Source organism: Syngnathus leptorhynchus, chromosome 12 (assembly GCF_054491065.1).
Source record: "Syngnathus leptorhynchus isolate UIUO chromosome 12, UIUO_Slep, whole genome shotgun sequence".
Taxonomy (NCBI): Eukaryota; Metazoa; Chordata; class Actinopteri; order Syngnathiformes; family Syngnathidae; genus Syngnathus; species Syngnathus leptorhynchus.
In genome coordinates, this window is record NC_141206.1 from 1,921,551 (window position 1) to 1,937,179 (window position 15,629).

The 15,629-nt window shown below is 37.8% G+C and overlaps 1 protein-coding gene across 4 annotated transcripts in view; it reads left to right on the forward strand.

Annotated features, from left to right (window-relative positions):
- tln1 (talin 1) overlaps positions 1–15,629 on the forward strand; it is a 127,860-nt gene that overhangs the window by 42,877 nt on the left and 69,354 nt on the right. For all 4 annotated transcript variants that reach the window (XM_085925665.1, XM_085925663.1, XM_085925664.1 and 1 more), the window contains 5 exons: positions 1,265–1,341; positions 2,699–2,879; positions 12,339–12,452; positions 12,556–12,664; positions 15,235–15,443. In XM_085925665.1, coding sequence (XP_085781791.1) covers positions 1,265–1,341; positions 2,699–2,879; positions 12,339–12,452; positions 12,556–12,664; positions 15,235–15,443 — 690 coding nt within the window. The remainder of the gene's footprint in view (positions 1–1,264; positions 1,342–2,698; positions 2,880–12,338; positions 12,453–12,555; positions 12,665–15,234; positions 15,444–15,629) is intronic.

Genomic DNA, 15,629 nt, shown 5'->3' on the forward strand with positions numbered 1-15,629 from the left:
TTTTAAACTTTTTTTTTTTTTTTTTAAAACATCTATAGCTGCTTTTTCACTTGAGATTTGAGCTGTGGGGTGAGGTGTTTTGACTGCTGGTGGGTGGGAGGGATTTATTGTCGCTCACATTTTGTGAAACATTTCTTTTTGAAATGGGAAAGAGCGTATTGATTAATTGCAGTCGTTTAATTTGAATGTTAAGATTATATTGGTCTTATTCAAATATTTTAACATTAATATCAGCATTAATGGTGGGAAAGCATTTGTATGTGCCTGAATGTGAAAAGTGTTGTAGGAAATGTTGAAATTGTGACGCTGCAAGTCAAATATCTACATGATACAATGTAAGAACAGATGGGAGTATTTGGCTTGCCAAATTTCAGAATGAACCTAAGATGTACTCTGACCTTTTCAAGCTAATTGAATTTGACCTGATATGAATTGTTCAATGCACATGTCAGTTGTTATGATTACGTACCATCAAAACCTGGTCCGCAAAACAGATTTAAAACAATAGACAATAGAAACAGAATTTAATGACGAAAGGGAGCATGGTCCACATGAAATATAGGGACAATGAAAATGAAGTACAACGTTGGTAAAAAAAAAAAAAAATTGCTGATAGAATTATAAATATTGACCACCACCCTCAAAAAATAGTGACGGATGAGACAGTGAAGACAATGCAAGGTAACAGAAGAAATCAGAGGCTCTTACTCTGAAATACACGGTAAACATGACAGGTAAACCTAATCAATACAGAAAACCACACAGTATAATAGGAAGGCAATAAAGAATAAATGTGCAATACTCAACTGCAGCACATACTAAACACCTTGTTGATTCAAATGAGCAGGAAACTCCACTCACCACTGATCACTGCACAGAAAATGAATACCACGCTGTTGATTACTATACTTGTTGTTCCCTAACAAGAAGTTGACCATGAACATTCACGTAAAGCATTAACTTAATAAACTAAAGCGCATTTCAAGTTCATCCTAAAATTTCACCTGTAAGCCAAATATCCCAAATTTATTGCCAATAGTGTATTTACATTCTTTTGCCATTGACATGAACTGCATAGGCTGATATTGCAAAACAATTAAAAGGCAAGATTACAAAGGATATTTTTTTTTTACCAGGATGAAAACTTTACACATTGTGTCACTTAGTTGTTTCCTGATGTCCAATTTCAGTGTATTGAAAGGAGCACAACTATGCAGTTCTATCAATATGGTCAATTGTAACTGCCATTTCTGTCTTTTGTCAGAAAAAAAGCAAAGATCACTTTGGGCTGGAGGGAGATGAAGAGTCAACAATGCTGGAGGACTCTGTGTCCCCTAAAAAGTATGTGTGTTACATTTCTCTGTGTCCTTGCTTTCTCTTACAAAAGAAGTACAACCACCCATACAACAGATTTCTGGGGACTTGAAACAGTCAAAATAATAACTGGACTAGCTGGCTATTGAGTCTTCACCATAATGCAGTGTTTCCCAACCGCGGCACACTGGTGTGCTGTGAGGGATGTTCAGCTGTGCCGTGGGAAATTGTCCAATATTAAGTACGGAGCGCATTGTAAACAGGATCGCCAAACCACTGGTCAGTTAGCGCAAGGCCTGGTCAGCCACTTGCTAATCATGCATGCGTAGCAAATCGGGGAATCTTGAGATTTCATGTTGTGTCGGTCTGATTGTATTCCATTGGCACATATTCAGTTTGTGTGTGTTGCTGTGTGCTTTTGCTAACAGTGACAGGACACTATGATGGCTGTGGTGCGTTTGTGGTCCGATGGATCAGCATGCAGTTCAACCAGAGAACCTGGATTGTTCATTTTTCACCAACATAAAATACACAGTCAAGTCGAGACACCTCGACTGTGATAGCCACTCAGCTGCTGTCAGCAGAGCGTCTTTAAAAGTGACTTTGTTCTTATTTTCACAATATTTATAGAGCTAGTCAAAAACAGTAAACAAAGTCATGTTGATTCTTTTGGATTTTAATCACAATCACTTTCAATAGTTTATTCCTTACACTGTCTAAAACCTTTTTATAAAAATGTCACTTTTATTTAAAAAAAGAAATACAATTTAAAGTATATTTACTGTATTTTCCGGACTATAAGGCACACCGGACTGACTATAAGGTGCACCTCCAATGAATGGCCCATTTTAAAACTGTGTCCTTATATAAGGCGCACCGGACTATAAGGCGCACCATTAATGCATCATGTCAGATTTTTCATCCAAATCAAATCATTCTCCATTTTATCTTTTTTATTTCAACTTCAGACGCAACAAATTACTTTATAATCACAAAATAATGATCCATAGTCTTTTTGATTCATGATTAATAGTCTTCAGCGGGCCACTTATGATTGATTTCATGACACAATGCTTCGGGCCAGTTTAAATTTAGGAATTTGGTCCATATTGAAGGTGCAACGGACTATAAGGCGCACTGTGGGCTTTTGAGAAAATTTTAGGTTTTGAGGTGCGCCTTATAGTCCGGAAAATACGGTAGTGTTTATTTTTATGCAATTATTCGACTCTCCATACATATATAGGAATAGGACTTTACGTCTTTTGTTGTAATATAAATGATTTTAATATAGAAGCCGGTGTAAACACTGCCATAATGTTACTGTCCATCTTGTCATCATACCAAGGAGCAAATTCCTATTTTTTTTTTTTTTGCATCACTTCAGGTCCACAGTGTTGCAGCAGCAGTTCAACAAAGTGGGTAAGGTAGAAACAGGCTCTGTGGCTCTTCCAGCGATTATGCGCTCAGGAGCCGGTGGTCCAGAGAGTTTCCAGATGGGCTCCATGCCTCAGGCCAAGCAGCACATCACCAGTGGACAAATGCACAGAGGACACATGCCTCCTCTGGTAAAGTCAACTTTACTATAACACTAAATGGCACATGTGACTGAAACAATTGCATATAGTATAAACTGCCTGTGTGAACTGACTTAATGTTTCTCAAACTTGAGTTGCATTTTGGGGGGGGGGGGAACAAAAGGCATTTTTTTTATTGTTACATTTGTTGTAAGAGAATAAATGATATATAATATATAATATGTAATGAACCCGTATTTTTTAATTTCAGTTGTTAAATACACCCTGCTGGGCTAGAACAAGTACGGCATAATTTCATTCTGATAACATTACAACTTTTTGTGCTCCCTAGAAAACCCCCAATGATTTTAACATAACATTGTAACTATTTTGTCACATTTCTAACTGTTTGATTCCAATAACATTTTGGGGTACACATAGATTGTATCGAAGTTTTATTTGAATCACATTTGTGTATCGTGCACACTGTTACATTGTGCACATTGTTAAAATGTACCATCAAGCTTGGGCGCACTTCCAAACAGGGAACAAAAAAAGACAGTGTTTTTTGAATAGTCTGACTAGACATTCCTTTCTTGTCTCACAGTTGATCAATGACCAAATTAAACTTTAAGGTCAAGGTATCGTATGCGTATATTAATTTGTGACCTCTAAAGCGATTGACATTCACAGTATGTGAACAAAAACACAACTGAATGGACCATGTGGATTCAGTTGCTATTTACGAAATGAACCATAATTTGAGATCTCAAGTAGCACCAGAATCATATCTCCACATTCAGAACCGCTACAGGAGATGCAGTATCAGTAATAAGCTGACAATTTTCAAAACAATTACTTAAAGATTAATATAAGCATGATACAAAGCAGAAAATGGGTCAAACGAGTTTGCTTCTGAAACAGAATTGTCAGGGATTTTTTTTTTTAATGATGGAGAGAAATGTCATTACATTTAAATTGTACCGTATTTTCCGGACTAAAAGGCGCACCTAAAAACCTAAAATGTTGTCAAAAGCCGACAGTGCGCCTTATAGTCCGATGCGCCTTATATATGGATCATTTTATGAATTTGTTGATCCATACTGGTTGTACTCAGTGCTCTGCCAAAATTTTCAGTACGTTTTAGTACGACTCGTGAATTACATTGCGCATCGCTTACCAGCATTACGGCAACCGTGGTCAGGGGGCGTCACTGAATAGCTGTTGTACCCGTGAGGCTATTTCATTTCAAAACTAGAATTGGCAATTTCTGGAGAAATTGCGTGTGAAGGCGAAGGCACTTCACACTATTGTGGGACTCAAAATGATGATTAAATGACATACAAATGGTAAATTGATGATTAAATAAAATAAAAATGGCACGGCATTGATGATGATGATGAAAATAATTATTAAAATGTGTTAAAATTGAATGAATGAAAAATTAATGAATAAAAAAATTTTCGCCAACCGGGATCGAACTCGCTCGCGGAAGTGGCTCGTGTTCATAGCGCCATTGTCTTCTTACTGAGCTAAACAGCGACTTAGTGCTGCACTGGTGGATGATGCTATTAAACGAGAAATAAAAATGGTACATGCCGTTAAAACGGTAAAATGATGTTTTTAACTTAAAATTAAATGAAAATCTAAATGAATGATGAAAATAATTGTTAAAATGTGTTAAAATTGAATGAATGAAGAATTAATGAATAAAAAAATTATGGCCAACCGGGACTCGAACTCGCTCGCGGACGTGGCTCGTGTTCTTAGGATCATTGTCTTCTTACTGAGCTAAACAGCGGCTTAGTGTTGCTGCGGTGGAATGGTGATATTAAACAAGAAATAAAAACGGTAAATGCCGTTAAAACGGTAAAATGATGTTTTTAACTTAAAATTAAATGAATAACTAAATGAATGAACGGAAAATAAATAAATAAAAAATAAAAGAGTTAAATAAACGAGTTAAGGAAAGAAATCATGAAAAAAGTTGTCAGATGTCAAAATTTGAACTCACTCCTGAACGTCGCTCGTGTCTAATGTGCCATTAAGAATGAATGGGGGATTTTAAGGCACAAATTTGCTAATTATGCAAAAACGGTAAATGTTATGAACAAAGGAAATACTAGCAGTCATGCCGTGAATTTTTGGAACGTGTGAAAGTTGGAATGGGGTGAATCGGTTAAAGCATGTGGGAGTAGTTAAGTGTCAAAAAAGTGGGAGGAATAAAGTAGGATAATAATAAGAAGAAAAATAAAGTAGAATAACAATAGTGTGAAGGCCTTCGCCTTCACACTAATGAATGGAAAATAAATACATAAAAAATAAAAGAGTTAAATAAACGAGTTAAGGAAAGAAATCATGAAAAAAGTTGTCAGATGTCAAAATTTGAACTCACTCCTGAACGTCGCTCGTGTCTAATGCGCCATTAAGAATGAATGGGGGATTTTAAGGCACAAATTTGCTAATTATGCAAAAACGGTAAATGTTATGAACAAATAAAATACTAGCAATTATGCCGTGAATTTTTGGAACGTGTGAAAGTTGGAATGGGGTGAATCGGTTAAAGCATGTGGGAGTAGTTAGGTGTCAAAAAAGTGGGAGGAATAAATTGTTTAATAATAATAATAAGAAGAAAAATAAAGTAGAATAACAATAGTGTGAAGGCCTTCGCCTTCACACTAATAAGAAGAAGAAAAATAAAGTAGAATAACAATAGTGTGAAGGCCTTCGCCTTCACACTAATAAGCTGTTCTGTTAATGTTTTGAGTAGATTTATGGATCAATATGGAAGGGAAACATAGGTAAGCAGAACCAAGGTGTTAGATCACACTTTAGTCCGTTCTGATCATTTTATAAGCAGTCGTTTGAGAAACGCGATTGGGAGTCTGCGGGTGGCTGTTGCTATAGTGATAGCTGCCGTACGCACGAGGCTATATCATATCAAAATAGGCTGCTCTGTTAATATTTCGAGTAAATTTACGGATCGATATGGAAGGGAAACATAGGTAAGCAGTAACAAGGTGTTAGATCAAACTTTAGTCCGTTCTGATAATTAGTGTGAAGGCGAAGGCCTTCACACTATTGTTATTCTACTTTATTTTTCTTCTTATTATTAGTGTGAAGGCGAAGGCCTTCACACTATTGTTATTCTACTTTATTTTTTTTTTTATTATTATTATTAAACAATTTATTCCTCCCACTTTTTTGACACCTAACTACTCCCACATGCTTTTACCGATTCACTCCATTCCAACTTTCACACGTTCCAAAAATTCACGGCATGACTGCTAGTATTTCATTTGTTCATAACATTTACCGTTTTTGCATAATTAGCAAATTTGTGCCTTAAAATCCCCCATTCATTCTTAATGGCGCATTAGACAAGAGTGACGTTCAGGAGTGAGTTCAAATTTTGACATCTGACAACTTTTTTCATGATTTCTTTCCTTAACTCGTTTATTTAACTCTTTTATTTTTTATTTATTTATTTTCCATTCATTCATTTAGTTATCCATTTAATTTTAAGTTAAAAACATCATTTTACCGTTTTAACGGCATTTACCGTTTTTATTTCTTGTTTAATATCATCATTCCACCGCAGCAACACTAAGCCGCTGTTTAGCTCAGTAAGAAGACAATGATCCTAAGAACACGAGCCACGTCCGCGAGCGAGTTCGAGTCCCGGTTGGCCATAAGTTTTTTATTCATTAATTTTTCATTCATTCAATTTTAACACATTTTAATAATTATTTTCATCATTCATTTAGTTTTTCATTTAATTTTAAGTTAAAAACATCATTTTACCGTTTTAACGGCATGTACCATTTTTATTTCTCGTTTAATAGCATCAGTCCACCAGGATAGCATTAAATCGGTGTTTAGCTCAGTAAGAAGACAATGGCGCTCTGAACACGAGCTACTTCCACGAGGGCGTTTGAATCCCGCTTGGCCATAATTTTTTTATTCATTAATTTTTCATTCATTCAATTTTAACACATTTTAATAATTATTTTCATCATCATCATTAATTTAACATTTTTATTTAATTTAATCATCAATTTACCAATTTTATGTCATTTAATCATCATTTCGAGTCCCACAATAGTGTGAAGTGCCTTCGCCTTCACACGCAATTTCTCCAGAAATTGCCAATTCTAGTTATCCTACTTTATTCCTCCCACTTTTTTGACACTTAACTACTCCCACATGCTTTAACCGATTCACTCCATTCCAACTTTCACACGTTCCAAAAATTCACGGCATGACTGCTAGTATTTCATTTGTTCATAACATTTACCGTTTTTGCATAATTAGCAAATTTGTGCCTTAAAATCCCCCATTCATTCTTAATGGCGCATTAGACACGAGCGACGTTCCTAGTTCGAATTTTGACATCTGACAACTTTTTTCATGATTTCTTTCCTTAACTCGTTTATTTAACTCTTTTATTTTTTATTTATTTATTTTCCATTCATTCATTTAGTTATTCATTTAATTTTAAGTTAAAAACATCATTTTACCGTTTTAACGGCATTTACCGTTTTTATTTCTTGTTTAATATCATCATTCCACCGCAGTAACACCAAGCCGCTGTTTAGCTCAGTAAGAAGACAATGATCCTAAGAACACGAGCCACGTCTGCGAGTGAGTTCGAGTCCCGGTTGGCCATAATTTTTTTATTCATTAATTTTTCATTCATTCAATTTTAACACATTTTAATAATTATTTTCATCATTCATTTAGATTTTCATTTAATTTTAAGTTAAAAACATCATTTTACCGTTTTAACGGCATGTACCATTTTTATTTCTCGTTTAATATCATCATTCCACCACAGCAACACTAAGCCGCTGTTTAGCTCAGTAAGAAGAGACTGGAATTTGGAGCACGAGCGCTGTTCCCGTGCGAGTTCGAATCCGGCTTGACCAATATTTTTTTTTCATTCATTCAATTTTAACACATCACTTTAATAATTATTTTCATCATCATCATTAATTTAACATTTTTATTTTATTTAATCATCAATTTACCAATTTTATGTCATTTAATCATCATTTCGAGTCCCACAATAGTGTGAAGTGCCTTCGCCTTCACACGCAATTTCTCCAGAAATTGCCAATTCTAGTTAGTGTGAAGGCGAAGGCCTTCACACTATTGTTATTCTACTTTATTTTTCTTCTTATTATTATCCTACTTTATTCCTCCCACTTTTTTGACACTTAACTACTCCCACATGCTTTAACCGATTCACCCCATTCCAACTTTCACACGTTCCAAAAATTCACGGCATGACTGCTAGTATTTCATTTGTTCATAACATTTACCGTTTTTGCATAATTAGCAAATTTGTGCCTTAAAATCCCCCATTCATTCTTAATGGCGCATTAGACACGAGCGACGTTCAGGAGTGAGTTCAAATTTTGACATCTGAACACTTTTTTCATGATTTCTTTCCTTAACTCGTTTATTTAACTCTTTTATTTTTTATTTGGTTATTTTCCATTCATTCATTTAGTTATTCATTTAATTTTAAGTTAAAAACATCATTTTACCGTTTTGGCATTTACCATTTCTTGTTTAATATCATCATTCCACCTCAGCAACACTAAGCCGCTGTTTAGCTCAGTAAGAATACACTGGTCATCTGACCACGAGCCACTTCCGCGAGCGAGTTCGAATCCCGGTTGGCTCTAATTTTTTTATTCATTAATTTTTCATTCATTCAATTTTAACACATTTTAATAATTATTTTCATCATCATCATTAAATTACCAGTTTTATTTTTATTTAATCAGCATTATCAATTTACCATTTTTATTTCATTTAATCATTATTTCGAGTCCCACAATAGTGTGAAGTGCCTTCGCCTTCACACGCAATTTCTCCAGAAATTGCCAATTCTAGTTTTATAAGCCGTCGTTTGAGAAACGCGATTGTTTACACTTTGCTGAGGCTCATGGGAGTCTGCCGATGGCTAATGCTATAGTGATAGCTGCCGTACGTACGAGGCTATTTCATGTCAAAATAGGCTGCTCTGTTAATGTTTCGAGTAAATTTACGGATCGATATGGAAGAGAAACATAGGTCAGCAGTACCAGAACTTTAATCAGTTATTTTATAGGATAGTTTGAGTAACGAGATTGTCTACAGAGGGCTCATTGGTGATTGGCTAGTGCAGGGGTGGGCAAACTTTTTGACTCGAGGGCCACAATGAGTTCTAAAATTTGACAGAGGGGCCGAGTCAAGAACAGATGAATGGAGTGTTATATAAATTATATACAGGATTTGACCTATTAATGATTAATTTAATTACATTTCAGTTGAATAAACACAGCAGGCAAACTCACCATCAGTTTCAGTGGGAACAGTGTTGTTGATCTCCCTGTTTTGTCAGTGCATCAAAGTCTGGAGTAAGTTTTGTTGTAGCAATTCTCAGGATAGATCCGAGGTGTTGGTCAGTTATCCTGGATCTGTGACGGGATTTGTTCATGTTCATAACACTGAATGTCTGCTCACATACATAGGTCGAGCCAAACAAGTCCAGCATCTTCTGTGCCGTCCTCCGTAGGTTTGGAAAAGTGGCTTCGTTCAGTGAAGCATAAAAGTCATTAAGTTTAAGAGTGTTGAACTTTTCCTTCAAGGTGGCGTCAGACTGAAGATCGATCAGTTCCAATTGCACCTCATGTGGTACTGTTTCAGGGTCATGGGGGGGACATGACACGAGTTGAAGTGACTCTTCAATGTTTTCAAAATCAGAGAACTGGCGACTGAATTCTCTGTGCAGGTCATCCAGTGATTTGCTGTATTTCTTTGCATATTGTGTCAAGTGTGGCGAAATGAGTGAAGGATGCGTTCGCAACTTGTCTGGAGAATAAAAAGAGCTTAGATTTAAACGCTGTAACATGTTTGTACATGTCGTGCACAAACTGATCTTTCCCCTGCAGTTTCACATTCAGTTCATTCAAGTGTGAAAATACGTCCACAGCAAACGCAAAATCACAAAGCCAGTTCTGGCACCTTGTATGACACCTTGTCATACAAATCCTCTCCCCGCGTTGTTCCCTTCAAAGACTCCATGGTCAAAAACTCCTCTGTTACCTCAAAGCTGTCATTTATTCCTCGGATAAAAATTAGGAGCTGCGCTGTGTCTTTGAAATCATTACTTTCATCAAGTGCAAGTGATTATAACTGAAAGAACTCTGCCTTTTTGTTTAGCTGGCTAGCTATATGTTCATCAATTAGTTCCACATGGCGAGTCACAGTCCGACGTGACAAACTGATTTTTTCAAACTTGCCTTGACTTTCCGGACACAGAACACCTGCAGTCTCCACCATGCAGTCTTTCAAAAACTCACCTTCAGAGAAAGGCTTGCTTGCTGCTGCTAATTTGAATGCCAGCAAAAAGCTTGCCTTGGTAGTTGACTCCTGGAGCGCAGTTTGTCGGAGAAAAAAGTTTTGCTGGGACAGTAAATTGGCTGCCATCCTCTCAGCCGTAACTGCCCGTTCTTGCGCCAACAGCTTGCTGGCATAATTGCCATGCTTCGTAGCAAAGTGACGGCTAATATTGTACTCCTTAAAAACCGCGACACTTTCTTGGCATATCAAGCATACAGTCTTTGATCGGACTTCGTTGAAAAAATATTTTGTTGTCCATTCTGTTTTAAACACTCGGCACTCACTGTCGACTTTTCTTTTTTTTTCTTTGATAAACTCATGTTTGTTTTTAGAAGGGGGAAAGCTTTACCGCGGAATCCGAGAAGGAGAGTGCTTCTTCTGGGAAAAGCTTATCCGGGAAGAAGAGGGGGCAAATGCTCAAGCGCGCCATCTATTGGGAAAATGTGGGCATTACAGGGGAAAGTAAATGAACAAGGTTCGCCAGTATATTTTGATATAACTGGGAGATGTTTGGCGGGCCGGATTAAAAAGACCAACGGGCCGTATATGGCCCGCGGGCCGTAGTATGCCCATGTCTGGGATAGTGGATGCATACCGCAACCCTAGTCAACTGCAGTTTGTTGCAGTATAGCTTCTATTTTATGCGCCTTATAATCCGGTGCGCTTTATATATGGACAAAGTTTTAAAATTGACCGTTCATTGAAGGTGCGCCTTGTAATCCGCTGCGCCTTTTGGTCCGGGAAATACGGTAAGTAAAGTTGCATCATTGCATATATAGAAAAGCTTTATTTCCTTCCCTTTTTTTATCATTACTCTTTTTAATTAGTGTGAAGGCGAAGGCCTTCACACTATTGTTATTCTACTTTATTTTTCTTCTTATTATTATTAAACAATTTATTCCTCCCACTTTTTTGACACCTAACTACTCCCACATGCTTTAACCGATTCACCCCATTCCAACTTTCACACGTTCCAAAAATTCACGGCATGACTGCTAGTATTTCATTTGTTCATAACATTTACCGTTTTTGCATAATTAGCAAATTTGTGCCTTAAAATCCCCCATTCATTCTTAATGGCGCATTAGACACGAGCGACGTTCAGGAGTGAGTTCAAATTTTGACATCTGACAACTTTTTTCATGATTTCTTTCCTTAACTCGTTTATTTAACTCTTTTATTTTTTATTTATTTATTTTCCATTCATTCATTTAGTTATTCATTTAATTTTAAGTTAAAAACATCATTTTACCGTTTTAACGGCATTTACCATTTTCATTTCTTGTTTAATATCATCCTTCCACCACAGCAACACTAAGCCGCTGTTTAGCTCAGTAAGAAGAGACTGGAATTTGGAGCACGAGCGCTGTTCCCGTGCGAGTTCGAATCCCGCTTGACCAATATTTTTTTTCATTCATTCAATTTTAACACATCACTTTAATAATTATTTTCATCATCATCATTAATTTACCATTTTGATTTTATTTAATCATCATCAATTTACCATTTTTATGTCATTTAATCATCATTTCGAGTCCCACAATAGTGTGAAGTGCCTTCGCCTTCACACGCAATTTCTCCAGAAATTGCCAATTCTAGTTGGTATATACTAGTGTATTGTTTTTATCTAATTTATGGCCCCAAGTGGCGGCTCGGTGGAGCACTGGGTAGCACGTCCGCCTCACAGTTAGGAGGGTGCGCGTTCGATTCCACCTCCGGCCCTCCCTGTTTGGAGTTTGCATGTTCTCCCCGGGCCCACGTAGGTTTTCTCCAGGCACTCCGGTTTCCTCCCACATCCCAAAAACATGCTTGGTAGACCAAATGAGCACTCCAAATTGTCCCTAGGTGTGAGTGCGAATGCAAATGGTTGTTTGTCTCTGTGTGCCCTGCGATTGGCTGGCAACCGGTTCAGGGTGTCCCCCACCTACTGCCCGATGACGGCTTGGATATGCTCCGTCACACCCCCGACCCCCATGGGGACTAAGCGGTTCAGAAAATGTATGGATGGATGGCCACAAGTAATATTTTGGACATTCCTTGTAAAGAATGTTTAGATGGAAAAGCTTTATTGGGAACACACTACACTGTGATATGAGGATGTTTATGTGTTTGCAGACTTCAGCTCAACAAGCCCTGACTGGTACCATCAACTCCAGTATGCATGCTGTCCAGGCTGCTCAGGCCTCTTTAGATGACTTTGATACCCTGCCTCCCCTGGGAACAGATGCTGTAAGATTTCACTTTCCTTTATTCCAACTTTTCAATCAAACCTTAAAGCACTTGAACAGATATAGGCGTTGAAACTGTAATGTGTTTTATTCTTGTGTTTAAGGCATCCCAAGCCTGGCGCAAAAACAAGATGGACGAGTCTAAACATGAGATCCATTCTCAGGTGGATGCTATTACAGCGGGCACTGCCTCTATGGTTAATCTCACTGCAGGTAAAGCTATTCACTAAGAACAAACGTGTTTCCAGCGAATTGTCAAGAGGATGTTGTCGTAGTGTGTTAGTGCTTGGGATTCAGCTACATTTCACAGTGCGGAGAGTTCACGATGCGGTTTTAAGTTTTTATTTCATTAACATCGTAAACTAACTAGGATATTTTCCGTAATAAAAGTTGCAGTTTCTTTCATAGTTTGGCTGGGGGTGCGACTTATACTCAGGAGCGATTTACGTGTGAAATTATTAACACATTCTATCATTTCATATGGTATTTTCACACTAAACCACAAGAGGGCGCTCAAGGTCTGTGGAATAATTGGAACTGCAACTGACGATAAGCCACGTAGAAGAGGAAGTGCTGTGTTTTCTCCTTCCAGGGTTAGCAGAGTTGTTTATAAGTGACACAGATGGTGAAGACTTCGTTGGATTTAATGATTTGGGGTGACATGAATAGTTCGATAAACTTGTTAGCATGTAATTTATGCTATAGTTATTTGAATGACTCTTAATATGTTACATCAGACATGCTGTCAGTTCCTCGTTTATGTAACGTTAAGCATACTGTATCATTCAGCCTGTTGTTGCCTATTCATGTCTGTTCTTGGTGTTGGACTTTGTCAACTTTGTTGGGACTTTTTTATATAGAAAATAATTACAGTACATCTGAAACAGATGATTATAACAATATACCGTAATTTTCGAACTATAAGTCGCGGTTTTTGTCATAGTTTGGGTGGGGGGGCGACTTATACTCAGGAGCGACTTAAATGTGATTTTTTTCATAAATTTTCAAAATTCAAAAATCCGCGATGTAGTGAAACTGCGATAAACGAACCGCGACGTAGCAAGGGATTACTGTCATTTGAACTGCAAGTGACGTCACCCGTGCCGCGCGGCGGTTGTTTACATAAAGAACAAAGGATTCGATCACGGGATGACGAAGGGCCCCACGTACTACCGGCATCATTCGCGGCTTTGTTTGTAAGTGTCACAGAGGACGAAGAGTTTGAAGGATTGAATGATTTGGAGTGACACAGAAGGTTTGAAAAATTATTATGGCTTTTACGCACGCCCGATCCTTCTCGACGGGAGCTCTCTTTCACCTCCGTGGATGGAAGTCGGGGGCCGGCGCTCGGCCGGGTTGGCTGTCCGGGGACGGTGGATGCGGCTCGGACATGGCTTTTACGCACGCCCTGTCCTATTTTATGGAGCTCTCTTCCACCTCCGTGGCTGGAAGTTCAGTAGTTGTTGGCTCGTTGAACTCGTTTTGTTTAATAAAGAGCCGTTTACCAAACCCACATCTTTCCTGGTACTTTGTTAATGCGACACTATAGTTATATACTAGATCTCTGCAGCGCACGCGCTCCGTTGTTGACATAAAGAACAAGGAATTTGATCGATGGATTTAATGATTTGGAGTGACACAGATGGTTTGATAATATTGTTGTAATATGATAGTTATTTGAAATATACTTTATATAATGTTATATGGCTCTGTGGAAGAAATGCAACTTACAACGGTTCCGACGTGAGCATATGCGGCGCATACGCGGCATTGTTTACATAAAGCACGATCGATGGATTTAATGAATTGGAGTGACACAGATGGTTTTATAAACGTGTTATTTACGTAATACTTACTTGAATAACTCTGAATGTTACATCAGGCCCGTTCTCAGCTCCTCGTTTGTGTATATGTCACGTTAGCATACCGTATTGTTTAGCCTGTTGTTGCTGGTTCATGTCTGTTTTTGGTGTTGGATTTTGACAAAAAAATTTGCCCCAGAAGTGCGACTTATACTCCGGTGTGACTTACATGTTTTTTTTCCACTTTATTGTGCATTTTATGGCTGGTGCGATTTATACTCCGGAGCGACTTATAGTCCGAAAATTACTGTATTCAAGAGAAAAAGCATGTAATTTTGCCTCATTCAAATCATGCAAAAACTTAATTATAATAATATCTGAACGTTTAAATATGTAAACTAAAGCGCAATCACATTGGTAAATGAATGGCTTCTGGTTTTTGAAATGTAAATAAACTAATCGACTTTGATAAAACAACAAAATTGCAATAATTGGATTAACCATCAAAGTAAAGTCTAACTGTAACTGTAGTCCTGAAACAAATCTGAATAAGGAAAAACATTGCAATCAAATAATGCAAACTGCTATCGCTATTTTTATTTTTCTTCGTGACAGCGGTTCGCTTTCGCCTGGGGAGTTAAGATCAGCATTCGCTTTGAAGATATCTGGTGTCATCTAGCGTTGTGAATGCGTATAATGTCTAGACCCCAAATGTAAAACAACAACCTCTTATTTCAATGCTAAAACACCGTCTTATATTCGTGCCAATACGATATGTCTTTTTCTTCTTATGCATTTTATGGCTGGTGCGACTTGTACTCCAGAGCAATTTATAGTCCAGAAAATACGGTATAATTAGCAATACATTACAGTGAATGATGAAGGCATTTACTTATCAATTTATGAAGGCTGATATCCCTTATTTAAAAGTCTCCACATTGTGTTCAAGAGATGTTGATCTATGTGCCCGTCTGTCCACAGGTGACCCAGCAGAAACAGACTACACAGCAGTGGGCTGTGCCGTTACCACCATCTCCTCCAATCTCACTGAGATGTCAAAGGGTGTCAAACTATTGGCAGCACTCATGGAGGATGAAGGAGGAAACGGACAGCAGCTGCTTGGTGCTGCCAAGAACTTGGCCTGTGCTGTCTCTGACATGCTGAAGACCGCGCAGCCTGCAAACACAGAGGTATAAAAATCAAACCAGTTTTTTGAGAGGTGCTAGTCTTATTCCTGACAACTGTCCCGTTTATTTTAAAAATCCACCGACCGATGGATGGCTCGTTGAGCTCCAGCATTAACACTTGTGTTGTTTCCGACAGGAAAACAAGTCTAATCTCAAGGATGTTACTGTGGTGGTTTCTCAAAACCAGGG